Source organism: Seriola aureovittata, chromosome 12 (genome assembly GCF_021018895.1).
Source record: "Seriola aureovittata isolate HTS-2021-v1 ecotype China chromosome 12, ASM2101889v1, whole genome shotgun sequence".
NCBI classification, from domain to species: Eukaryota; Metazoa; Chordata; class Actinopteri; order Carangiformes; family Carangidae; genus Seriola; species Seriola aureovittata.
The window spans coordinates 9,160,715-9,188,036 of record NC_079375.1 but is presented as its reverse complement, the minus strand read 5'-3'; the positions used below and the strand labels follow the sequence as shown (position 1 = coordinate 9,188,036).

Sequence of the window (27,322 nt, the reverse complement as noted above, 5' to 3'; positions counted from 1 at the left end):
AAAAAGCCTCATACTATAGTAAGGCATAAAAAGTCAAAAAACATCATAGTAAAGTAAGGCATAAAACGTAATAGTATAATATGGCATAAAACGTCATAGTATAGTAAGGCATAAAAATGTCAAAAAATGTCATAGTATAGTATGGAATAAAACGTCATACTATAGTAAGGCATAAACATGTCAAAAAATGTCATAGTATACTAAGGCATAATCATGTACAAAAACGTCATAGTATAGTAAGGGATGAAAAAGGCATAAAACGTCATAGTATACTAAGGCATAAAACGTCATAGTATACTAAGGCATAAAACGTTATAGTATATTAAGGCATAAAAATATCAAAAAGCATCATAGTATAGTAAGGCAAAAAATTTACAAAAAATTCATAGTATAGTAAGGAATAAACATGTCATAGTATACTAAGGCATAAACATGTACAAAAAAACGTCACAGTATAGTAAGGCATAAAATTGAAAAAAAAGATGATAGTATAGTAAGACATGAAAATGTGAAAAAAACGTCATAGTATAGTAAGGTATAAAATGTCATAGTATACTAAGGCATAAAAACATCAAAAAGCATCATACTATAGTAAGGCTTGAAAAAGGCATAAAACGTCATAGTATAGTAAGGCATAAACATGTCACAAAACGTCATAGTATATTAAGGCATAAAAATGTACAAAAACATCATAGTATAGTAAGTTATAAACGTCATACTATAGTAAGGCATAAAATTGTCAAAAAACGTCATAGTATAATAAGGCAAAAAAAATTCAAAAAACGTCATGGTATACTAAGGCATAAAACGTTATAGTATAGTAAAGTGTAAAATTGAAAAAATACGTCATAGTATATTAAGGCATAAAAATTTACAAAAATGTCATAGTATAGTAAGGCATAAAATTAAGAAAAAAGATGATAGTATAGTAAGACATAAAAATGTGAATAAACATCATAATATACTAAGGCATAAAACATCATACTATATTAATGCATAACACTAACAAAAAACATCATAGTATAGTAAGGCATAAAAATGTCAAAAAAGGTCATAGTATAATAAGGCATAAAGGTCATAGTATACTGAGGTATAAAACTGTCAAAAACGTTATAGTGTATTAAGACATGAAAACGTCAAAAAATGTCATAGTATACTAAGGCATAAAACATCATAGTATAGTAAGGCATAAAATAAAATAAAAAAGATGATAGCATAGTAAGACATAAAAATGTGAATAAACATCATAGTATACTAAGGCATAAAACGTCATACTATAGTAATACATAAAAATGTCAAAAAGCATCATAGTATAATAAGACATAAAACATAATAGGATAGGCATAAAAATTCAAAAAAGCATCATACTATAGTAAGGCATGAAAAAGGCATAAAACGTCATAGTATAGTAAGGCATAAACATGTCACAAAACGTCATAGTATATTAAGGCATAAGAATGTACCAAAACATCATAGTATAGTAAGTTATAAACGTCATACTATAGTAAGGCATAAAATTGTCGAAAAACGTCATAGTATAATAAGGCATAAAACGTCATATTATAGAAAAGAATGAAAAAAGCATAAAACATCATGGCATAGTGACGCATAAGCATTATAGTATAGTATGGCATAAAATTGTCAAAAAACGTCATAATATAATAAGGCAAAAAGTGTCAAAAAACATCATAGTATAATAGGGCATAAAAATGGCAAAAAGCCTCATACTATAGTAAGGCATAAAAAGTCAAAAAACATCATAGTAAAGTAAGGCATAAAACGTAATAGTATAATATGGCATAAAACGTCATAGTATAGTAAGGCATAAAAATGTCAAAAAATGTCATAGTATAGTATGGAATAAAACGTCATACTATAGTAAGGCATAAACATGTCAAAAAATGTCATAGTATACTAAGGCATAATCATGTACAAAAACGTCATAGTATAGTAAGGGATGAAAAAGGCATAAAACGTCATAGTATACTAAGGCATAAAACGTTATAGTATATTAAGGCATAAAAATATCAAAAAGCATCATAGTATAGTAAGGCAAAAAATTTACAAAAAATTCATAGTATAGTAAGGAATAAACATGTCATAGTATACTAAGGCATAAACATGTACAAAAAAACGTCACAGTATAGTAAGGCATAAAATTTGAAAAAAAAGATGATAGTATAGTAAGACATGAAAATGTGAAAAAAACGTCATAGTATAGTAAGGTATAAAATGTCATAGTATACTAAGGCATAAAAACATCAAAAAGCATCATACTATAGTAAGGCTTGAAAAAGGCATAAAACGTCATAGTATAGTAAGGCATAAACATGTCACAAAACGTCATAGTATATTAAGGCATAAAAATGTACAAAAACATCATAGTATAGTAAGTTATAAACGTCATACTATAGTAAGGCATAAAAATGTCAAAAAAGGTCATAGTATAATAAGGCATAAAAATGTACAAAAACATCATAGTATAGTAAGTTATAAACGTCATACTATAGTAAGGCATAAAATTGTCAAAAAACGTCATAATATAATAAGGCAAAAAGTGTCAAAAAACATCATAGTATAATAGGGCATAAAAATGGCAAAAAGCCTCATACTATAGTAAGGCATAAAAAGTCAAAAAACATCATAGTAAAGTAAGGCATAAAACGTAATAGTATAATATGGCATAAAACGTCATAGTATAGTAAGGCATAAAAATGTCAAAAAATGTCATAGTATAGTATGGAATAAAACGTCATACTATAGTAAGGCATAAACATGTCAAAAAATGTCATAGTATACTAAGGCATAATCATGTACAAAAACGTCATAGTATAGTAAGGGATGAAAAAGGCATAAAACGTCATAGTATACTAAGGCATAAAACGTTATAGTATATTAAGGCATAAAAATATCAAAAAGCATCATAGTATAGTAAGGCAAAAAATTTACAAAAAATTCATAGTATAGTAAGGAATAAACATGTCATAGTATACTAAGGCATAAACATGTACAAAAAAACGTCACAGTATAGTAAGGCATAAAATTTGAAAAAAAAGATGATAGTATAGTAAGACATGAAAATGTGAAAAAAACGTCATAGTATAGTAAGGTATAAAATGTCATAGTATACTAAGGCATAAAAACATCAAAAAGCATCATACTATAGTAAGGCTTGAAAAAGGCATAAAACGTCATAGTATAGTAAGGCATAAACATGTCACAAAACGTCATAGTATATTAAGGCATAAAAATGTACAAAAACATCATAGTATAGTAAGTTATAAACGTCATACTATAGTAAGGCATAAAATTGTCAAAAAACGTCATAGTATATTAAGGCATAAAAATGTACAAAAACATCATAGTATAGTAAGTTATAAACGTCATACTATAGTAAGGCATAAAATTGTCAAAAAACGTCATAATATAATAAGGCAAAAAGTGTCAAAAAACATCATAGTATAATAGGGCATAAAAATGGCAAAAAGCCTCATACTATAGTAAGGCATAAAAAGTCAAAAAACATCATAGTAAAGTAAGGCATAAAACGTATAGTATAGTATGGCATAAAATTGTCGAAAAACGTCATAGTATAGTAAGGCATAAAAATGTCAAAAAATGTCATAGTATAGTATGGAATAAAACGTCATACTATAGTAAGGCATAAACATGTCAAAAAATGTCATAGTATACTAAGGCATAATCATGTACAAAAACGTCATAGTATAGTAAGGGATGAAAAAGGCATAAAACGTCATAGTATACTAAGGCATAAAACGTCATAGTATACTAAGGCATAAAACGTTATAGTATATTAAGGCATAAAAATATCAAAAAGCATCATAGTATAGTAAGGCAAAAAATTTACAAAAAATTCATAGTATAGTAAGGAATAAACATGTCATAGTATACTAAGGCATAAACATGTACAAAAAAACGTCACAGTATAGTAAGGCATAAAAATTAAAAAAAAAAGATGATAGTATAGTAAGACATGAAGATGTGAAAAAAACGTCATAGTATTGTAAGGAATAAAAGGTCATAGTATACTAAGGCATAAAACGTTATAGTATAATAAGGCATAAAAATATCAAAAAGCATCATAGTATAGTAAGGCAAAAAATTTACAAAAAATTCATAGTATAGTAAGGAATAAACATGTCATAGTATACTAAGGCATAAACATGTCCAAAAAAACATCACAGTATAGTAAGGCATAAAAATTAAAAAAAAAAGATGATAGTATAGTAAGACATGAAGATGTGAAAAAACTTCATAGTATAGTAAGGCATAAAACGTCATATTATAGAAAAGAATGAAAAAGGCATAAAACATCATAGCATAGTGATGCATATGCATTATAGTATAGTAAGGCATAGAAAGTCAAAAAACGTCATAGTATAGTAAGGCATACAAATGTCAAAAAACGTTATACAGTTTTAAGGCATAAAATGTCATATTATAGAAAGGAATGAAAAAGGCATAAAACGTCATAGTATACTAAGGCATAAACCTCATACCATAGTAAAGAATAAAAATATCAAAAAGCATCATAGTATAGTAAGGCAAAAAAATTACAAAAACATCATAGTATAGTAAGGAATAAAAAAATAAAAAAATAAAAGATGATAGTATAGTAAGACATGAAAATGTGAAAAAACATCATAGCATAGGAAGGTATGAAATTGACAAAAACGTCATACTATAGTAAGGCATAAACATTTCAAAAAATGTCATAGTATAATAAGGCATAAAACGTCATATTATAGAATGGAATGAAAAAGGAATAAAACATCATAGTATAGTAAGGCATACAATTTAAATAAAAGATGATAGTATAGTAAAACATAAAAATGTGAAAAAACGTCATAGTATAGTAAGGCTTAAAATAAAAAAAAAAGATGAAAGTATACTAAGACATAGAAATGTGAAAAAAAGTCATAGTATACTAGGGCATAAAACGTCATAGTATAAAACGTAAGTAATAAAAACGTTATAAAATGTCATAGTATAGTCAGACAAAAAAAAGTCACCAATCAGGCATAGAAACGTGAAAAGAAACATCATAGTATAGTAAGGCATGAAAATGTCTAAAAACATCAGAGTATAGTAAGGCATTAAATAAATAAAAAATTATAGTATAGGAAGACATAAAAATGTTAAAAAAAAAGTCATAGTATACTAAGGCATAAAACGTCATACTCTAGTAAGGCATAATAATGTCAAAAAGCATCATAGTATAATAAGACATAAAACATAATAGGATAGGCATAAAAATTTCAAAAAAGCATCATACTATAGTAAGGCATGAAAAAGGCATAAAACGTCATAGTATAGTAAGGCATAAACATGTCACAAAACGTCATAGTATATTAAGGCATAAGAATGTACCAAAACATCATAGTATAGTAAGTTATAAACGTCATACTATAGTAAGGCATAAAATTGTCGAAAAACGTCATAGTATAATAAGGCATAAAACGTCATATTATAGAAAAGAATGAAAAAAGCATAAAACATCATGGCATAGTGACGCATAAGCATTATAGTATAGTATGGCATAAAATTGTCAAAAAACGTCATAATATAATAAGGCAAAAAAAAGGCAAAAAACGTCATAGTATAATAGGGCATAAAAATGGCAAAAAGCATCATACTATAGTAAGGCATAAAAAGTCAAAAAACATCATAGTAAAGTAAGGCATAAAACGTAATAGTATAATATGGCATAAAACGTCATAGTATAGTAAGGCATAAAAATGTCAAAAAATGTCATAGTATAGTATGGAATAAAACGTCATAGTATAGTATGGAATAAAACATCATACTATAGTAAGGCATAAACATGTACAAAAACGACATTATATAGTAAGGAATGAAAAAGGCATAAAAGGTCATAGTATACTAAGGCATAAAACGTTATAGTATAATAAGGCATAAAAATATCAAAAAGCATCATAATATAGTAAGGCAAAAAATTTACAAAAAATTCATAGTACAGTAAGGAATAAACATGTCATAGTATACTAAGGCATAAACATATCCAAAAAAAAAATCAGTATAGTAAGGCATAAAATGTTTAAAAAAAGATGATAGTATAGTAAGACATGAAGATGTGAAAAAACGTCATAGTATTGTAAGGAATAAAAGGTCATAGTATACTAAGGCATAAAACGTTATAGTATAATAAGGCATAAAAATATCAAAAAGCATCATAGTATAGTAAGGCAAAAAATTTACAAAAAATTCATAGTATAGTAAGGAATAAACATGTCATAGTATACTAAGGCATAAACATGTCCAAAAAAACATCACAGTATAGTAAGGCATAAAATTAAAAAAAAAAGATGATAGTATAGTAAGACATGAAGATGTGAAAAAACTTCATAGTATAGTAAGGCATAAAACGTCATATTATAGAAAAGAATGAAAAAGGCATAAAACATCATAGCATAGTGATGCATATGCATTATAGTATAGTAAGGCATAGAAAGTCAAAAAACGTCATAGTATAGTAAGGCATACAAATGTCAAAAAACGTTATACAGTTTTAAGGCATAAAATGTCATATTATAGAAAGGAATGAAAAAGGCATAAAACGTCATAGTATACTAAGGCATAAACCTCATACCATAGTAAAGAATAAAAATATCAAAAAGCATCATAGTATAGTAAGGCAAAAAAATTACAAAAACATCATAGTATAGTAAGGAATAAAAAAATAAAAAAATAAAAGATGATAGTATAGTAAGACATGAAATGTGAAAAAACATCATAGCATAGGAAGGTATGAAATTGACAAAAACGTCATACTATAGTAAGGCATAAACATTTCAAAAAATGTCATAGTATAATAAGGCATAAAACGTCATATTATAGAATGGAATGAAAAAGGAATAAAACATCATAGTATAGTAAGGCATACAATTTAAATAAAAGATGATAGTATAGTAAAACATAAAAATGTGAAAAAACGTCATAGTATACTAAGGCGTAAACTTCATACTATAAGAAGGCATAAAATTGACAAAAAACGTCATAGTATAGTAAGGCTTAAAATAAAAAAAAAAGATGAAAGTATACTAAGACATAGAAATGTGAAAAAAAGTCATAGTATACTAGGGCATAAAACGTCATAGTATAAAACGTAAGTAATAAAAAAGTTATAAAATGTCATAGTATAGTCAGACAAAAAAAAGTCACCAATCAGGCATAGAAACGTGAAAAGAAACATCATAGTATAGTAAGGCATGAAAATGTCTAAAAACATCAGAGTATAGTAAGGCATTAAATAAATAAAAAATTATAGTATAGGAAGACATAAAAATGTTAAAAAAAAAAGTCATAGTATACTAAGGCATAAAACGTCATACTCTAGTAAGGCATAATAATGTCAAAAAGCATCATAGTATACTAAGGAATAAAACATACTTATACTTATCATACTATAACAAGGCATAAAATGTCATAGTATAGTCAGGCATAAAAAAGTGACACATAATCAGGCATAAAAATGTCAAAAAACGTCATATGATAGTAAGGCATCGAAATGTGAAAAACCATCATAGCATCGTAAGGCATGAAATGTCATACTAAAGAAAGACATAATAATGTCATAAGACATAGTAACATAAGGCATAAAAATGTGAAAAAACGTCATAGTATAGATAGTTACAGTAGATAGATAGATAGATAGATAGATAGATAGATAGATAGATAGATAGATAGATAGATAGATAGATAGATAGATAGATACTTTATTCATCCCCTAGGGGAAATCCATGTGTCCGTTAGGTCATTGTCGATAACAATAATAATAATAATAATAATAATAATAATAATAATAATGATAGTAATAATAATAATGATAATAATAATAATGATAACAGTTATAATGATAACAGTTGATAATAAATAAACAATAATAATTAGATGAGTTGGCTGAGGTGTTGTATAGCCTGATGGCAGTAGGAACAAAGGATCTCCTGAACCTCTCTGTTCTGCAGCACAGTGAGATCAGACTTTTGCTGTAGCTGCAGCTGCTTCTCTGTCCTGCCAGAATGTTGTGAGGGTGGTTGGTATTGTCCAAGATGGCCTCAATCTTACATTGCATGCATCTCACCATAACAACACTGAGTGAGTCCAGACTCCTGCTAAGCACGGACCCAGCCTTTTTTACCAGTTTTTCCAGTCTCCTTGTGTTCATGTCGGACATGCTGCTGCCCTGATAAAACATGTGCAGCATTTCACTGCAGACGTCAAAGGACCTGAGCCTCCTGAGGAAAAAGAGCCAGCTCTGCCCCTTCCGGTAGATGGCATCCATGTTCAGGAACCAGTCCAGTTTACTGTCCAGGTGCACACCTGGGTATTTATAAGTATGCACCACCTCAATGTCCTTCCCTCAAATGTAACAATTTTTTAAAAATGTCATAGTATAATAAGGAATGAAAATGCCAAAAAACATCATAGTATAGTAAGGCATCAAACATATTAGTATAGTTAGGCATAAAATTGACAATAAACGTCATAGTACAGTAAGGCATCAAAATGTGAAAAAACGTCATAGTACAGTAAGGCATCAAAATGTGAAAAAACGTCATTGTATATTAAGTCAAAAAATGTCGTAGTATAATAAGGCATAAAAAAAGTCACAGTATAATAAGGCATAAAAAAAGTAATCGTATAGTAAGGCATAAAATTTCATAACATAATAAGGCATAAAAACAGATAATATTGTAAATAAAAAAAATCCCACATTATAACAAGTCATAAAAACGTCATAGCGTAGTAAGGCATAAAAAGTAATAGTACATTAAGTCATAAAAACAGTCATAGCATATAGTAAGACATAAAAACTGGTATAAGTCATAAAAAATGCCATGGTACAGTAAGGCATGAAATGTCATAGTATATAGTGAGGCATAAAAAAGTCATAAAACGATATAGTATAGTAAGGCATTTGAGCCACCACTTAACCTAATGTGCATGTGTCTGGACCGCGGGAGGAAGGCGCCACACAGGCAGAACATGTAAACTCCACAAAGAAAGGCCCCAGAACCTTTTCATTGTGTGGCGAGAGGTCTAACCAGTGTACCACTATCACCTCTGTGATATTCTCACATTACATGAGCTTTGAGATAGCCTCCGCCCTTTCAACCATTCAATTGCTAGCATGCCTAAATCGGTTGTCTTGGAGACGTAGCGTCTTGGAGGGCACATTGGAATGATGTAATATGACTTCACTTCAAACATAGTGCGAAAGAGTTCACTCACATATTGGTAGGGACAATTCTGTCCTCCCAAAATATTGGAACGAGACATGTCCCTACCGTCCATATGCAAACCTACACCCTTGCTTGAATATGACCTACAGTTACCCCATTTATTTATTCATTTATTTATTTATTTATTTATTTATCTAACTGTCATGCTTCTATTATTCCACAAGGGGGAGCTGTGAGGTGAAACAGCTGCAGTGTCTCAAATATCAAACAGATACTGTACTTTTTAGTATTGGAGGATTTACTGATGAATTTTAGATTATCTCTTGTTTTTCAACACTGATGTTGAAATAACAATTCAGCAAAAGTCCTAGCCCTCCTCTCTCATGGTCATAAACATATGGGAGCATCAGGGTATCTGAAAATCCTAGACAGTCTTGAAATGTCATCTTTTGAGAAGATGACTCGTCTCATGATACAGTCTACATACAGTATCCAGATCCCACAAATATCAAATAAGGAGAAAGGAAGGGTAAGCAAATTTAAATTTAACATACTAAAGCAAAGCATGCAGAGACATCTTTTCTTAATAACCAAGACTTAAATGACCTTGAATAAGTTAAATAATATGATTTATGTTTTAAATTCCCATCCAAAATGTCCAGTTAATGCTTTATTGTAGATTTTGCTTTGTTATCTGACCAACAATGATGCACAAATGAACACAGAAATTGTTCTAAAATTATTCTTCAGTTTCATGTAAAACATTTTAAAATACAAAATCATACATCAATAAAATCATACATCAACTTTCAACATCATACAGTATGTGTGTGTGGCGGAGAATGGGGCAGAGGCTGTATGCCGGAGCGGCCTCCAGCCTTCCACCGCTACACCTTGCCCCACTTCTCCCCCCACTCCCGCTAATCCCCGTATTCCATCAAATCCTGCCACTCCCAATCACTGCCTCACCCCAAAGCCCCTACAAAACACTCATACATACTACAAACGCTCACACAGCTACCAGCAATGTAAGATAAACATCCTGGCAAGCACAGCCCTTTTTCTTTATATTTTGCTCAAATTGAAAGCATTTTAAGTATAAACACCTTCCCTGCCCATACAATGTTTGAACTGTGGAGCTTTAATATAAAGAAATCCAATGAGAAGTAGTTTGAAGGTTTCAAGGTGTGGAGCATATTCATATAATGAGTTAATAGCAACAAATGACAGCTAACAACAGCATTACACCGTGTGGCACTGAATGAAAGAAAGGAGTTTCTTGAGGCCAAAACAACTGTCATCATTCCTACAGAGCCGTGACATATCTCTGTGCAGCATCTATAACATGGAAGCTGTTTGTTAAACAATGTCCCCATCTTCCAAATGTCCAACAGCTTTCCAGAGAGAGCTATCAGCAGCATCTCCACAATCACTTTTACCTCAGGAAGAACCAAGTGAGACTGTTTGCAGAGGCTCTAAAAGACACTGCCTCCGACTGAAGGACATCAAAACCAGAAAACAGTGGATCCTCTGTTCAACCAAACTCACGCCAGCCTGCTCACAGAATGGCCATCATTCTTTTCAGCAGCAGAGATGGTGCCATCCAAGATCTATTTAGAGACGCTGCCAAATTAAGCAGCTTTCGCACTTCTAGGACTACGGCCTCAAACTGAGACCAGCCAATCGGAGAGCTACTCTGCACCACCAGCAGCCCATCTGGACCCCGTCAGATAAGAGACCTAGTCACCTCACTTTGCTCCAGGCTATAAATGAACACTGTTTACATATCATAGATGTCAGTCACCCATTACAAGTTGAATTGACCATTGTATAGTTCCTCTCTTAAACATGAACGGTACACAAGGTCATTAATGTCATTAATTATTCATGATTATTTATATTTGAAGGTTTTAAATATTTATGAATGCAAATGCACATTAATTATGAATGAGCATGAGGAGTCAACAAGTACATTTCTATGACTTGCACACATCTATCTCTATTATAAAATTATGTATCTATAACTTAAATCTTATAGTGTAATTAAAAAATACAAAGTCTAAAGTAATCATTTCATCAGTACAAAAAAAAAACAAAAAAAACAAAACAAAACACACATCCAGAATGGATTGTGTTAATACATCTTTGGAGAGTTCAGAGTTGCTCAGGAAGAGGAGAAACACCTGCTCGCTGCAGTTGTTCAGACTGTTTGGGTCCTCCAGAGTCACCGCTGCATCCTCCATCCCGCTATCTTCCTCTAAAGATGTCTGAACTCACCAACATGTTGCAGCTGGACATGGGAGGGGGTTGTAAAACTTTGGCATGTTTATTGTAGATCTTGTCAGCGCTGTTAGCAACAACAGATGTCTTGTATACACTAACACTATTATCCTCCAACATGCTAGAATGTTGACACGAATATTGAGGGGGTTTCCTTTAAATCTGCAAACACAAATAATCATTAATTTTCGCTCATATGTGCTTTTCTCAAACATTAACATGCAGACAGCTGACAGTTCAGTTCAGCAAGCAGAAAGTAGTGGCAGCTTATCCAAAAAACCTACAGGAAAAAAACATACAGGGGAGGATAAAGGGGGAAGAGGGTTAATTAGATCTTCAGTTTAAGCCCCTTGATGGCAAAAAGTTTCACTTCTTTCAATTTGGACTTAATTAACTACCGTTGGCTCAAGGTCTAACTTGCTATTATCGCCCCATGAAAAGGAAAAACAAATAGCGGTAATGATTTTTTCTTAGGAAATGTCAAACCACAATCCAAAAGTGGTGCGAATTCCCATAGATTAATCGTACATGGTGATCAAATGGCTGCCATGTGTTATTATGCAGTTTGATTTTCTCACCAATGTTGTGCTGTGATTAACCAGCTATCATCTTTTCATTCCTGAAGTACTGGTTCTCTGCACTGGGTTTGTGGATGTTTTGGTTGAAGACCGTTTACTCCAGTGGCAAGTTGCGGAAATGTCTGTTTATATCAGCAATAAAGTGGTTCCACTTTAATGCAGCTATAAACATTTTAAAGCATATTTTTGGTGCTCTGAGTATGAAAACCATATCAGGAAATTACATAAAGAAAACAATGTAAATACAACATGCTGCAGGAATGCTCTCCTTCCACTAGTAGCTGGAGTGAAAGTTGTCATTTCAGATTTCACGGGGAAATTCTTCATTTTATGAAATTGTTCAAACTACAAACTGCTGAAGTCATTTCTCCCCCCACAGCTGTAGTAAATACAGTAAGTCACAGTCAAATTGAAACATGTGCTCCACTTGGCCAAATAAAACCCAAAGGGAAAGGATTATTTTTCACTCACAAATATACAACAGTTAGTCCCGGACCCATACATCAGCCACATCATTCTGTGTGACCTGCCGCTGATCGTCTTTAAACCAACTCAAGCTGACTTCTGTTATCTCCAAATGCCTGCAGACATGGTATAAACTGCAAGAGGTGGTGTTGCTTCATTGAAACTGTGCAGGAAGTTGTGTAAGTTGTGTTGTCTGGCCTTGTGCTAGGATTGTGTCTCCCGGGGGATAACAAGCACTATGTCTTCATGCATGTATAACTCATGAGGAGGCGTTTCCTGCTTAATACAAATGATACTCAGGAGGTGAAATATGGTGATAACATATTAAATTTAACATAATTTACATCCAAAGTGCAATCAAGTGTGCAGATTTATAGCATGGGTGGGCCGAGAAGGAGGCAACCCCTTCACCCAACATACAGAGCAGTACCACCATTACTGTTCACAAGACTTTCAGTATATGCTGTATGTCTCCAAGTCAGAACTGGACTGCATATACTTCAAACAAATAGTGTTCTTGAATTACCTCCACATGCTTTATCTCCAAAACAATACAGTACATAGTGTATATAGCGCTGTTGTCACATGAAAACTCTCTGACTCGACTTTGATGTGTTTAATTTTCTGTTTAATTTAAGGCCAAATTCCTGCTCAGACACTTACACTAGTTTATTTTATCAAACTGTGATTTTCAGTGCATTGTGGGAGTTGTCATGAACTGTTGTTGTTAGCTTTTCTGATTAAACCACATTCCCTAAACCTGTCTCCACTGCTTCCCCTGCAGATAGTGATGCCCTAGGGTGGATTTCAAAAGTATCAGTAAACAGCAACAGAGCTTAATCACAACAAACATTTTGACTTTTCCTGGTTTAAGTAATTAAATCAATGCTGGGTTTGTTCCATTTAGGTATCGCATTAAGCCATTTCAGAGAGTCAGCATGCACAACAACCTGGGTCATGAACCTGACACACATGAAAGGAATGCAGCTACAATTAATGACTTCAATTACACCTGTGCTTTACCTGCAATGACATGTCAAAATGTCTGCTATGAAAAAACGACCTATGGAGTTTTTCCCTGACAAAATGCATAACATGCTCTGGCTTCTGCTCTGCTGATTGACTTTTGTATGTAGAACAACACATTTGTCTACCAGTATATGTTTACATGATACTGCTAAATGATAAATCTAAACAGAACTTTTAATTCTCTAGTGTAAGCTCCTCTGAATGTTATGTCAGTTGTAGCTGTTCTGAATTTAAAAATATGTATTAAAAAGATTCTCACTTACCTCAAGTGTTATCTAGCCATCCAGACAGGTTTTAGATATCTGTCTCTGAGTTTGCTGCCTCTATTCCAACTCAGTGGAGGTTAAATATAATTTAATTTATGATGCTCACAACAATATATATATATATCTATATATCTATATATATATCTATATAAATATATATATGTGTGTGTGTGTGTGTGTATTTTGTACATATATATATATAAATATGTATATAGTCACAAACAAATCTTTAACACAGAACTGACTGAATCACTATTGTCACCTGCAGAATCTTGCAAGCTAAACTGTTAGCTAGCATCGTCTTACTTTACTACTAATCTAAATGTAACGGTTTAACCAGACAACAGACTGAACAGGGTACTGAAATGAAGACAGTAAGAATCTGTTCACTCACTCATCTAAGTAGTGTAATTGCTGTGATTGTTTATCTTAGGAAAAAAAAAGTGAATGAACTCAATGAAATTATATGAATCAGCAAAATGATTCGGAATTTCCACCCAAGTGTGGTTCCAGACCTCTAATCTGCCGCCCACGTCATTTTTTTTTTCAGCTATTCAAATTCATCAGACATTGTGCTCCCTGACAGCAGTTTCCCTGGTTGGAAAACCCACCAAGCTAATCAAAGCTTTGTATGTTGGACGAAGAATGGGGCCATCCAGTGCTTCCTGTGCCAGAGGCAGAAATATGGTGACAGAAAAAATGCTGCAAAAATGGAGTCAAACGTGGATGAGACTGACGACGGTGCACAGGTTTTTTGTAAATCAATTTACAGAAAAAAACTGTTCAATAATTGTGAAATATGTTAAGTTAACTGCTCCTTGCAACCGCTCCAACAGCTTCCGTGGCCACTAAAATTGCCATTGAAGATACTCACAGCTGAAAAATAACAATCTCTCTCAAGCAGTTAAAAGCTATAAGAAAAAAACATTAGACTTTATTTCGAACTGAAAATGAAATCGATAGGGGATAATCCACTGTACTGTGAAAAGTTATTATAGAAATGTCTTCGTAAGAAATAGTCGCTATGAAAACAAGTTCACAATGTTGACAGACAACAATGAATTCTTCTAGTGTAATTTTTCAATGCTGTGACATGCACAGCAGCATTGTATCAGGATGGAGGCAGAAAAGGAAGTCTTAAGCTTAATGTCTAAATACTTTTACAAATCGAAACCTAAACTCTTCAGATCTAACCCAAAGATGTCTAAGGCTTGTTTAGGGGTTGGGAAAGTTCTGCTACTCATAAGCCCCATGAAGCCCTCGTAAAACCTTTCGGCTAAACTCAAAACTGCTGGGTGGTCAAGTTAAAAACAAGGTTGTTTGGTTTCACTTTTGAAAAGTTTACTTTTTCCAGACACAATATTCTGGTCCAAAACAATTTTACAAAAAACATTTCCTAAAAGCCTAACGAAATTTCACTGAAAGGATAAGGCTGGTGTCATTTGATATTTTTCTTATTCTCAAAAAATCCCGTACCAAAATACACTTTTAGTCATTTACCTTCTGACTACTCTGCCACTGTTTGTAGCACTCAGCCGCAAATCCATTGGTTCCTACTGAAGACTTCTTTTTTTTTTTTTTTCCAAATGGGTCACATAGTTATAGTTTCATATTTAAAAAGGCTCAGTGGTTTCTTTAAACAGATGGGCATTATAATTTTAGCAGAAGTTTCTCAAAATGGAGTTAGTAGGTCATTTGTTTGGGACTATTTTCAGCTGCGGATTGATGCACATTTGGGCTCTAGTTAGTATTTCCGGCAACATATGAGGGATTGGCTCAAAATAAACTACAGTTTTCATTTTCATTGCCCTTTAGCAACATGTCCCCCAGTGCAACGGTGTGGCTGACTTATGTGTTGGACAACAATGGAGACCTATAATACAGAGGTATAAGATGTATCAGGCTTTGGCTAGAAAGATCAGTTCATTGCTGATTGTGGTCTTTGTTTAATTTCATTTTTTGAAATAATTTGGCACAGTGATGTCCCCCATTGGCTTCTGATTGTCCCTGCCCGCCAGGGGGCTCAAACTGTCTGGTCACAGGCCGTGTTGTAAAAGCTTATGGTTCATTAAGTGTAATCTGATCATCCACATATCCTCCTGCTGCTGTAATCCTCATATTTCCCCACAGGATTCGGCTTTTTTTCCTTATTAACAGTATCTTGCAAGATTAGTTTTATTATTGTGTATTCATTTATTCTAAATACAATCTGAGTAGAGAATATCTGTCACCCAAAGGTCAATAGTTTGGGAAAAATGATGCACATCCATACCTCTGAAATTATGTTTATTCAGCAGTCAATATAGAATGTTAGATAAAACATTTTTTGGCACAGTTGCTTAATGATAATAAGCTGTCCCATTTCTGTGTGGTACTCTAAATAAATATGCAAAACCATAATTTACTTCCCAAATAAATACAATATAAGCTACAATAAAGATGCACCGCATCCGCATATGCGCCCCGCACTGCACCTCCTCGGAAAGACAAAAACAAAACAAAACATAATTTATTGTACTTCAGGCAAACAGTTGCAATGGGTTCAAAACCAAAACAGATGCTTGATAATTCATTTCAACAGCTTATTTTCCCCCTAAAAGTCTACCAGGCAATACAACAAGGAGGCATTTGATGGGCCAATAGAAGGCTGTACTGTGGGCTCTGGATTAAAGCAAGTTACAGGATTTTATATATGGGTGCAAACACGTTCCCAGATCATGTCTCTTCTTCATAGTTAGTTTTCCTGCAGCGAGAAAAAACAAAACAAAACAAAACAAAACAAAAAAAAAACACATGTCACTACTGATCATTAAAACCATTCTTCTCTTTCACACTTGAGCCTCTGATTGGCTAAAAACTCTGTGTAAACGTTTGCAGATTACATCCAGAGACGACATAAAAGAGGTTGTATCACCTGGAACTTGAGACGTGAGATATTTATGAATCTAAGTTTGTGAATTCATCATGTGTTGAATTAACTTTGTTTTGGCAATTCTTTGAGAAAAATAATTCCAGAGGATTATGGGTAGTTGCAACACAGGGTTATTTGGGAAAAGTATTTTTAAAAAAAAGACTTAAAATTACAATTTCTTTGAGAATGATGAGCTAGTCTATGGAGAGCAAATTGGAGAAATTGTTCATACTGATCTATTGCTAAAGTGAGAGTGTACTTATGTGTTTTAAAATTGGTCCTCATTGTTAATCTACACAACATCAATATACAAAACACTTATTAAACGTGGGTACCAAACCTGGAGCTATAGAAAAGGATTTTCTTTCGTTAAATTCTTATCAATACCTTACCTGTGTAATAACACTGCAATCAGTAACAGTAATGCAAACAAACAGGTCACAATGTCATGTCTTGTGCAACAATTCAACACACTTTTAAGTCAATATACTCTCTGGAGACATCTTATCACAAGAAGTTATAATTAGGTCAACGGTCCAAACTGTCTTGCACAGAACTTAAAGTAAACATTGGTGCATTAAATTATTATTTTTTGTTTGTTTGTTTGTTTTCTTTATGGCTTTGAACTGACTTTTGAGCACTTTTTTTTTTTGCCTGACGGATGATTTACTATCGCCACTATAATCATGTAAACTACGAGATTTGGACTTATTTACCGTCCATGGATATGAAGTGTAGTAACAGCAATAATCTAGTCCACCATGGCTCATTGTCAACATGAGTCATATGTGTACTACTACTCAAATGTAATATCACAAACATAATGTTGCTACATTGTTGTTACACCACAGTTTACAGTGTTACTACACAGATAGAAAAGATAATAAAAATGTTTTGTCATCAACAGTCATTTTCTGTATTTTTACATAGAATCCACAGAAACACAGCACGTGCTGTCCATGTGATTCGTTCCCAAGCTGTGGTGACAGTGAGAAGTCTGTCTGTCAAAGATGGCCGCCGTGCAGCAGTCTTATATTACATATTTCCATCCTTTCCTCCTCTCCTTGAGATTATATTCCATAGTTTTCTGTAATTGTCTTTTAACAGCATCCTTGTTCGACTCTTCCAACAGAGGCTGAGAGCAGCATGACGAAATAATAAGTCCATTTCTCTGGGTCATACACACCCACAATTCTTCGCAGACACATTCTGTATCGTGTGATAGCGGCTCTTATTGTCCAAGAAGGAAAAGTCGTTTTCGAATGCGGTTGGCCGGCAGCAGGGCCCGTTACTGACCTTGTCCTTGCGGCCCTTCTTCTTGAAGCCCGTCCGCATCATGTGCTCCATGGTGATGTCGTAGTTATGCCGGTGGGCCGTGCATTTGCCACTGCAGTAGCGCAGCAGCACTGTCTCGTCGCTCTCGTAGCCGAGACCCAGCTCACTCACGGTCAACTCCAGCTCCCTCAGAGAGCAGGGCTTTTGCCTCCTGGCTCTTTTAGTCCTTCGGGCCTGGTTCTCACCCAGGCGTCGGCTCTTCCTTCTCTTCCTGTCTAGCAAGGTCCCGACCACATGTTGAAGCTCGCCCTCTGTGAAGCTCTGGAACATCATGGAAACTGACGGAGACGAGATAAATCAAAATTAATAGACAGGTGACAGAGAGATTATCTGATTTCTGTGCAACGTGAATAGCAGGGCAGATATGTAAACATGGCAGATGGTTCCCAGAGATAGAATCCCATCTGTGATGAATGCCTTGCAGTGAAGCCATGGGAAACGGGGCAGTCAGTGAACTATGAGGTGTTAATTGACTGCAGGCTATTGTGAGATAACAACACAGTCAGGTACTAAGTGTTCTGTCTGAACCCCAGCAACCCTTTCACATGACACCTAATCTCAGACCAGACAAGGAAGGAAGAAAATAACAGTAGATCTTACACTCTGAGAGGAGAGAGTTCATGTCGTCTGTTGAGCGGACTCTCCGATGAAGACCATCCATCTGCCACGACATCGCCGCCGACTCCGCTAAGGATGGTGATGAGGTTCTGGATGTTGATTCTGATGATGAAGACGGACTTGATGAGGATGAAGGTGTGTATGGATATTTTGTCTTAGGTTTGAACTGTCCAATAGTGGCCATGTTTCTAACGAGGACGATGGACAGGGCTGCACCACAGAGCATGAAGGCAAAAGTAGCACCTTTCCATAACTTCATCTTAGAACGTGGAGGAGCATTGAAACTCTGTCGAGAGAGGCAAAACGTCAGGCAGCGTTCAAACAGTCACACATGAAAACCTGTCACATTAAAGCACAGAGAACAATGTCATAATTGGCATCTCCTCGCCATCACATTTCAGTGACCTTCCCGTAAATCCACTTCTCTCAACCTTAGCCTGACAGGGCTTTTATTTTACCGTCAGTTTACTTTCTCTGATTCTGCTGTCAGCTCATTTTCACTCTTAAGTGGGTTCATGATCTGTGAGCTCGACATCACTTGCTGACACCTGAGAATGCAGTGTGTGTTTAAAGTTATAGGAAGCCTGAGGGTGAAAGAAAAAAAACATTGCTGCAAAATATTTTATTTAAACTGGAGGGAGCTGACTGAGTTGTGCAAGTACCCTACTCATAAAACCTCTAAAAGGTTTTGTGTATTATCTCAAAAATGTAAACTTCTTTCCTTGATTTCTTAAGAAAAAAACACTTCTTTGTGCAGAAATCGTGTCCCTGCAATATCCTTTTAAGGGGGGGTGAGGGGGGTGGTGGGGGTTGCTTTACGGGAATCTCTTTGCCACACCTATTTCCAAAGCAATGTATGATGAGGCCTCAGTGAGTATGTGCTTATACGCCCCTTCATCTTATACAGCCCCTCCCTTTCGATAGACAATGCAAGCAGCCACAAAACTCAATTTGGAGGATTTATTCCTTTACGTTTTCTCTTTCCTTATTGTCATTCCACAGGTATCTGAGAAGTTTTACAAGCTCACTTCTTTGTATTTTTCATATCATGTCACCAGTGAGCAAAACATTTCCCCAGAGCCGGAAATGGTATACTGGCAGCAACTAACAGCAATTCCAGACCAGCGTTACAAATTGTTTTGCCAGACTGGATTCTGTAGTGTACATATACAGACTGCTGGATTGTTTACAGTGGGACAAAGTGTCACATATCTTTGTCCAGGAGTTTTTTTAGAACCAAAAATCTGAAATGGATCATTTCTGGAGGTTTGCGCCTGCAGATTACATTAAACATAAACATTTGTGAAAAATAGTAAAAGAAGTAGGAACATTTTGGTTTCTTGTGGAATTTAACTTTTGGCCTTGGAGCAAATGAAACAAAAAAAAAAAAAACTATATGCAAATTCAGACAGTGCTTCACTACGTCTGTTTTGGACACCGCAGAGGGAAAATACAGAGACGCTGAACACATGAGCTGCAGTGGTATAAACAGCGTATAAACAGGTACAACCAGTCCTATCAGTCAAAGCTTGACTCATCACTCATAATTCCATATGGGTTTGACGTGGTAAGCAGCCTCTGCACAATGGTGGGGTAGAATAGTATTCATTTGAAAGTCAAACATTTCAGCTAACAATCAGACACAGTCTATGTAAATCAAACGTGGAGCCTGCAGAGTGTCACTCCGTGCCTGCCTATACGTCGTTGTATTTACAGGCAGCCGTGATAGATAGAAGCCTCAATGGAAAGTTTCATTTTGTTTCTGTTGGTTCAACACCAACTCTTCACACCAGGAATCTCACTGCTGCTGCTTCTAAATGTGATAAATCGCCAATTCAAAAAGAGACGATTTGTTATGATATATGGCAAAGGATGAGATCATTGTTTTCTTATGCTATTAATAGGTCAGATTTGGGGCAATTACTCATCCTGGGAGTTAATTGTTTCACACAGACGCGATCCATCAATGTCCTCAGTCTGTTAGCTCTGTGGCTCATCGTGATAAAACAATTAGCTCGTAAAAAACAGATGAGTCCTCCGATGTCTCAGTTGCTGACACTGGACGAAGACTGGTCATCAAACACTGATCTCACGTCCCAGAAGACACTTTGATTGTCATAATTGCTCCACTCAGAAACACATTAGTTCTATCTGCAGTCGATTGGCGCCAATAAAAGTGCCAAGGAGCATTCTGCAGCTTGTTCAGATGGTCAAGGGTGATTAATCAGCACAGACATTTAATATCTACCACTGGCCCCTGCTGTCATGGACATAAATATACAGACACTGATAGGAGAAAGGAGCACGAGTGTTTTCTTAGGAGAGCAGCGGAAAGGCATGAATGAGGAGTCCGCTTCCTGAAAGGACAAATACTGCCGTTTTCCAGCAAATAGAGAGGAGCAACAACGCAGAGGATATAGTGGAACCCCAGAGGACTCTCCGGCAGAAGGAAAAGCCATCCTCAAACAGAGACATAAAAGCGCAGATGAGTCGCAAAGACAGCTAAAACAGCTCCCGCACAGCTGCAGCATGTCTGGCCCTCACAGAGCTTCGGTGCTGATGTGCCCATGCATGCTCCTGTGTGCGGAGAAAAGGCCGGTCAAACGCATGAGGCTCAAAAACAAACGGAGAAAATCATCTATTCACAAGGAGAAAAGGCAAGGGTTACACGCATGAAAGTCCTCATTAGGGTTTTGTGTTTAGAGTGAGAGCGGGAGTGAATACGCGGCATGTAAGAAACAGCACACCTGATGTTTGCACTCGGCCATATGTCATCTGAAGAGCCACCAACTGAGTGAAAACTGTCTCAGAGGATCACTGACATGTTTGAGGGAAACAATGAAAGTGAACCGCTTCGCCAAGAATTCCTAAGTCAGTCGGAGCCATTCCTGAGACATTATGTATTCTCAAATACATGCATCATACAGTTGCAGCCGGACACTCAACCCTCAACCGAGCTCTTGTTGTGACTCAAAGATCGCATTATTTCAAATGACACAATAAAATTGATGTTTTCAAAGGAATAATTGGGTCAGTGGCTGTGGTGCAGCTAAGCTGGCGGTAATGTAATTACAGTAGCATGGCACTCGTGTCCTCCCAGCACTCCCACGCCAGATTGAGACACTCGACAGAATGCCACAGCCTATGGAAGATGAACTAGAGATCTGTCAAAATGGGGATAAGGGGCGTCTGTGGTTAACACTTTTGAATGAAGCCGGCAGACAGGGGGGGGCCTTCTTGTCAGCTTGCTTGGATCTTGACCAGTGTGACATGATTACAGTGAGAGAAGATCACAGACAGGCCTGAATGAAGAGCTTCTTTGTGCTGGAGAAAAAAGCAGATAGCGACTTTTATGTGCCCCCACTCTGTAGCATTTGTTCCTGTGCATTCCCTAAATACAGCCTGTTCTGTCTCACTCTCTCTCTCTCCCTCGCTCTGACTCACACATACCATAAACACACACATACAGCACTTGCGTGGCTTCACTTTTCCCAAATCATATGACACGGGCTTGTGTAGAAATCGAGACAAAGTCCAACCTTCCACTGTTGTCCAGACACCCACTTCACTTCCAGGGCGCGCACACACTCCCAGAAGCACCATCACATAACACTAGATAATCCAGCTTACATAATAGTGCTTCTTCTTTATATCTAGAAATGTCCACAGGTCTAAAGCATTGTGTATTTGCCACTGCACCACCTGAGGCCTGCACCTACAGAACATTATTACCCCGCTGTGTGTTTCAGCTCAGCTCCACCCATGTGACCAGCTGTCTCTGCGCTACTGTGAACACACCCCATAAATACCTGCACTGAAAAGATAACAGGAGCATAACAAACAGCGGGAAGGGCACCTACTTTGTTGTTGCAAGGAAACAACATGCTTTGGGGAGTCCTAGAGAGGCCTTGTCTAGTCTTTTCCCTCTTAGGTGAGCATCAGGAGGCCTGGGGACAGCTAGAGAGTGCTTGGGGAGGTAATAGGGACATATTCCAAAGATCAGGGCGGGATTAGCACTAATGCCTGCCGGCTTTATCTGCAGTCACGTGGGCTAACACCTGGCTGCAGTGTTGGTGGCGAAGCCCAGGCATTGCCGTATGTGTGTGTGTTGGTGTTAATCCATCAGACACCTCTAACTCAGGGGTTAGGCCAGCATGTAGGGCCCACTGATAGAGCACCAGCAGGCACTTCTTTTTCTCCTGCTAAAACCTGTCCTGATTACAGTCGGAGTAATGGTGAAGAAAAGTGACAAGCCCTGTGAGTGAGAGATCTGTTGTGTTGGCACCGGGGTGGGCCAAAAGGCTGTAAAATAAAGTGGATGTTCTGAGCCAGGATTGGCTGTTCTAAATCCAGCCTTGGTTCTAATGCAACTGAAAAAGGCTTAGGTTAGACTGTGCTGTAATTTTGCTGGGCAGCCACTTCTGTTGGCTTCGGCTCTGTCACTCAGTAAACATAGGATAATTAAAACAAGCCTGTTCCTTGTTAGTGAGAAAGCTACCGTTCATTATTGAGGAGAAAAAAAAGAAAAGAAAAGTGGAAAACATCTGCAGGTAACGCCAGAAAAATAGCATTCATTTTTACACACATTCCACAAATCCTGACTCCTGCATCCTTTTACTGGACATAACTGGTAAGTGGCTTGAAAAGCTTCAATTTTATTTTGGAAGGCCTACTATCACCCACGGATTTATACAGATTAATCCAGTGACCCAACAGCCTAGCACGAAATCACACCACTCAAACCTGTTGCTGTTAGGGTGGCGTTAATCAGGTGTGAGGGGAAGATGCACATTTGACACCTGTCTCACTTTGCCCGCCCTTTGCTATTTTGGGAAGAGCTGAGTTAAGGTAAAGTTGTGACATGCATCTAAATAGTTTTTTTCTAACAGGGTTACATGAGAATTGGCAAGGAAGCATCACCTTGCCTCATCATTTTTGTGCCACCTGGGAGGAAGATTGATGTTGTCTTTCGGCTGCTTTCTAAAGAGGAGCCTGGGAGCTGCTATTCTGGCTGCTAATCTGTCTATGCCAGATCCTCTTTTAACACAACAGCATCGGCCCTAAACCCATGTTAAACATGTTGATGTTGCTGTTACAAAAGGTTGACGGCCATCTGGCACACACTGAATACCACTTTCAAATATGACCCATGCGAGCAAGCACAAGCAAGCACAAAGTGAAATATGATGACATTTTGTTTTCTTAAGATTAAAATAAATCTTCATTTTTTTATATGCACAATGAGTATATTATCAATTTTATTGCGCAAAAAAAAAAAAAAAAAAAAAATGCAGACGACACAACGAGGAGTGGTGCATCCGCTCAGCCTCCTCATCAGCTTCCTGCAGTTATGACAAGCTTTGGCAGGTTATGAAAGTTGAACAGCTCAATTGACTTTAGGCTTAACCTCTATCTGGCCTCTCGGGGCTCCGCTAGATTCAGTATAATCTCTACGTATGATATGGGCTTAGTGAGAAGGGGATCATCACTTCAGTAAAATGCCCACAGTGAGTATCATCAAGTTCCTCCTTCCTTTATATTTTTAGATAACAAGTTTAACAATTTGATCCCAATCGTCTTAATTATTTAAACTATTAAAGGTTCAGCTCTGAAATGGTTGAAATGGTTGTTTATATATCTGTAAGTAATGCTTTAACCTTTGGGGAAGAAAAGCCAGAGAGTATTTGGAGAGCAATTATGCATGTTAATGAGGCAAACCACCATGTTGGATAAGCGACATGAAAGGAAAATAACCCTCCCTGACAAAATAAACTTGTCTGTGCGGTGAAAGGTTGTTCAAACTCTGCAAGAAAATCATAATAATAATTTATTTTTTGCAACATACCGGCATGCCTCTTGTAATCAGTGGTGACTGCTTTGCAAACATTTCGTGACAGGCGGCTGTGCGGTATTGACATGTGGTTCCTGTGAGGGCCGCTTGTTGATACAGATAATCCAGCGTGTGTTTTCTGCCACTCAAGCACTTGGTGAGGCATCCCTGTCAGCGGCACCTAACGCCTTCCCCATAAGCTGCTGGCTTAAACTAACAAAAGAAGATGTGGTGTCCTTACCGTTCGGCCGGCTAATCCAGACTTAGCTGCGTGGCGTCGTCTTCAGCTGACCTCCACAGGCAAGTGCTGGCTAGGTAAGTCCATCATCATCACAGGCGAGGCGCGATAGCAGGATTCCTGCTAGTTCCCCTGAAAAGCATCACAACTCCCTGTGCTTGCAAGTAGGGAAGGTGTCCTGACTTGATTCAGGTCCAGGCTGTATTATTCATTTATCATATTTCCACTTCCATAGAACTCTTAAGTTGCAAAGATCAATATCAACATTCCTCCAAATGTAAGCATGGGCTTCATGGCTTCTTGGAAGGTTGATCCATTCAAAAAGAGGAGAGATGGGTTGTTGAGAGCAGCCTGTCACTTGGCATCACTTCAAAAAATTCAGAAAACTCCTGTCATCGTCCTCCTTCAAACAGAGTTCTTGGTCCCCTTTCCGCACAGACTTGAGCCTGAAACAAGAGGAGCAGAGCAAAACTGAGGTGCAGTGTCATGTCATGAACAGATCTCACAGATGCCTCAACTTTTATTCCATCTGTTATGAAACTCACTCTCCCTCAGAACGTTTTATCTTCATACAAGAGCGGTGTTGGAATGATAATGCACATCTCCTTACCCTCTTTCCAGCAGCACTTCTTCTCTCCAGCTCCAGAGAGGGGAACTCTGTGGGTCGAGAAGATGGGTGAGGAGGGAGAGCTCGGTTACCGTAAGTGGAGCAGAGAGCTCCTCTGATGCCTCTGCCTGCCTCACCCCCTCAACTGTTGCTCCTCCTCCTCCATAGTTGTGCTTGTGGGCCGAGTCGGATTACTCCTGACATGATAATCTCCCTGGCTCTAGCTCCAGGAGCACTAAAGGATGCTTTGGCCTGAGCAAGGGCTTACATTTACCTTCTGCCGCAAGAGAGTCTGCCATCTTAAGCAGGAGATTGGTAATAGCCTCAATTGGGCAGATCGGTCTGCCGAAGCAAGTGTTTTCCAATCTTTTAGTGGGAATTAAGAAAGTTCACAATTGGTTTAAATGGTGCTAATACAACATTAACCCAAGTTAAATAGAATTATCACAGCAGAGGTATTTCATGATGTTTCCATCTACAGTTGGCCGGGGATAAAACCAAGGGTGTTGTTGTTGAGGATCTCACGTTCACGTCTCCTCCAATACAAACCAGTATTTTAGCCCTTGAGCCTCGAGCGCCAAATTAGGAGCAGATGGTTGTGCTTTTGGAAGGTATCAGGCACTCCAGACTGCAATCTAAATAAATACCCCATCCATGGAGGAAATGCGTCAGGTGTGCAGGGTCAGTCATATATAAACAAAGGCCAACCAGTTTGGAGACGAGTGAAGCGCTGGATGAGGGAGGAGAGGTGACGGAATACGAAGAGGTGTACAGGTGCTGTTTGGGAGCATAAAGCCGTTCCATAAATCTGCAGGTAACAGAGCAGAGCTTATGGTTCAGAGCTGCGGCCAGAGCCAAACATGCTGAAATGTGCTGGAGAAAACTAAAAGCAGCGTCACAACAGGAAACAAATTATTTGCTAACAAATATCTCATTCTAACACCATGAGTCACTGTGATATCCTCGGGCCAAATTATACACAAATCTCACTGTGCAGTGTTTCAATAGAGAGGTGGAGATGTGGCCAAATGCTAACTTGCTAGAACTTAAAATTCCTTCAGTGTTGACTGAGAGAGAAAGGAGAAAAAACCAAAGGAATCTTTACCCAAGCTTCTTCTCATACCAAAAAATGTGTATTGATGGATATCAGAGGGTTGTTATCTCAATGACCTGAAGCGTAGATTTCATGTAAAGTTTGAAGTGAAGCCAAAACAAATTTTTCTTCTTGCTTAAAGCCCTTCAGCGCTAACCTGAAGAAAAACACTGGTCCACAAATCAACAGGAGATCTGTTCTCTTCTTCAAGCTGAGAATATTTTGGTGACGGTCAGCAGGTGCACAATTATCCACATCCCCTCTGCCACAAAAAAACCTAAGAAAGCAGGAGAATTATTACAACTAACTTGTTTGACATATACCTCAATTATTGTGCAGAGGAGCCTGTGTAAATACATAATGGCCTCCAGTTTAACTGTGGATATCGTGCTTTTCTAGCTTTGAAAAGGAACCATCAGCACAGAAACATTTCCTGACATCAGGCAGGAACCTTTCTACTCTATACATATTGTTCACAGATGTGTTAAGTTTTCATAGACCAACCCTCCTGTAGTGAAACCCCAACAGCTGTTAATTGCTAAATCAAGTCAGAGACAATAGAGAGAAACATTTGAGCCGTGCATTGCAAAGTCTCACTCAACAGCTACGATTACATTAGTCAGAGAGACAGTCTGACGTTCAGAATATACAAGAGAAAAAAAACAACAAAGTATGTTTCCAATTTGAATATGATAGAATCCCATACACATCGGATTGAATCGTTTCCACTGGGTGTGGATGAGTGAAGAAACACATTTTGTTTAGGTTTGGGCAAGATTTTAAGGAAGCCCTCAATCAGTAACACTATAAACACCCCATTCCAGTCGAGGTGTCATTAGAACGGCTGG

At 36.8% G+C, this 27,322-nt stretch overlaps 1 protein-coding gene across 1 annotated transcript; it reads right to left on the bottom strand.

The window, feature by feature from the left end:
- Window positions 1-16,111: 16,111 nt before the first annotated feature.
- LOC130178369 (neurturin) lies at window positions 16,112-25,589 on the bottom strand. The gene is made up of 4 exons (XM_056390497.1): window positions 25,385-25,589; window positions 24,778-25,220; window positions 18,689-18,992; window positions 16,112-18,366 (listed from the first exon to the last, which is right to left on the bottom strand). The coding sequence occupies exons 3-4, from the start codon at window positions 18,963-18,965 to the stop codon at window positions 17,930-17,932; spliced, it is 714 nt and encodes a 237-aa protein (XP_056246472.1). The 5' UTR covers window positions 18,966-18,992; window positions 24,778-25,220; window positions 25,385-25,589; the 3' UTR covers window positions 16,112-17,929.
- Window positions 25,590-27,322: the final 1,733 nt, after the last annotated feature.

Excerpts from the sequence above, each read along its gene's own strand:
- LOC130178369 (XM_056390497.1), bottom strand. The coding sequence starts at position 18,965 with ATGAAGTTATGGAAAGGTGCTACTTTTGCCTTCATGCTCTGTGGTGCA. Across the intron at positions 18,367-18,688 it reads GAACTCTCTCCTCTCAGAGT|TTTCCATGATGTTCCAGAGC; the intron begins GTAAGATCTACT and ends CGTCTCCGTCAG.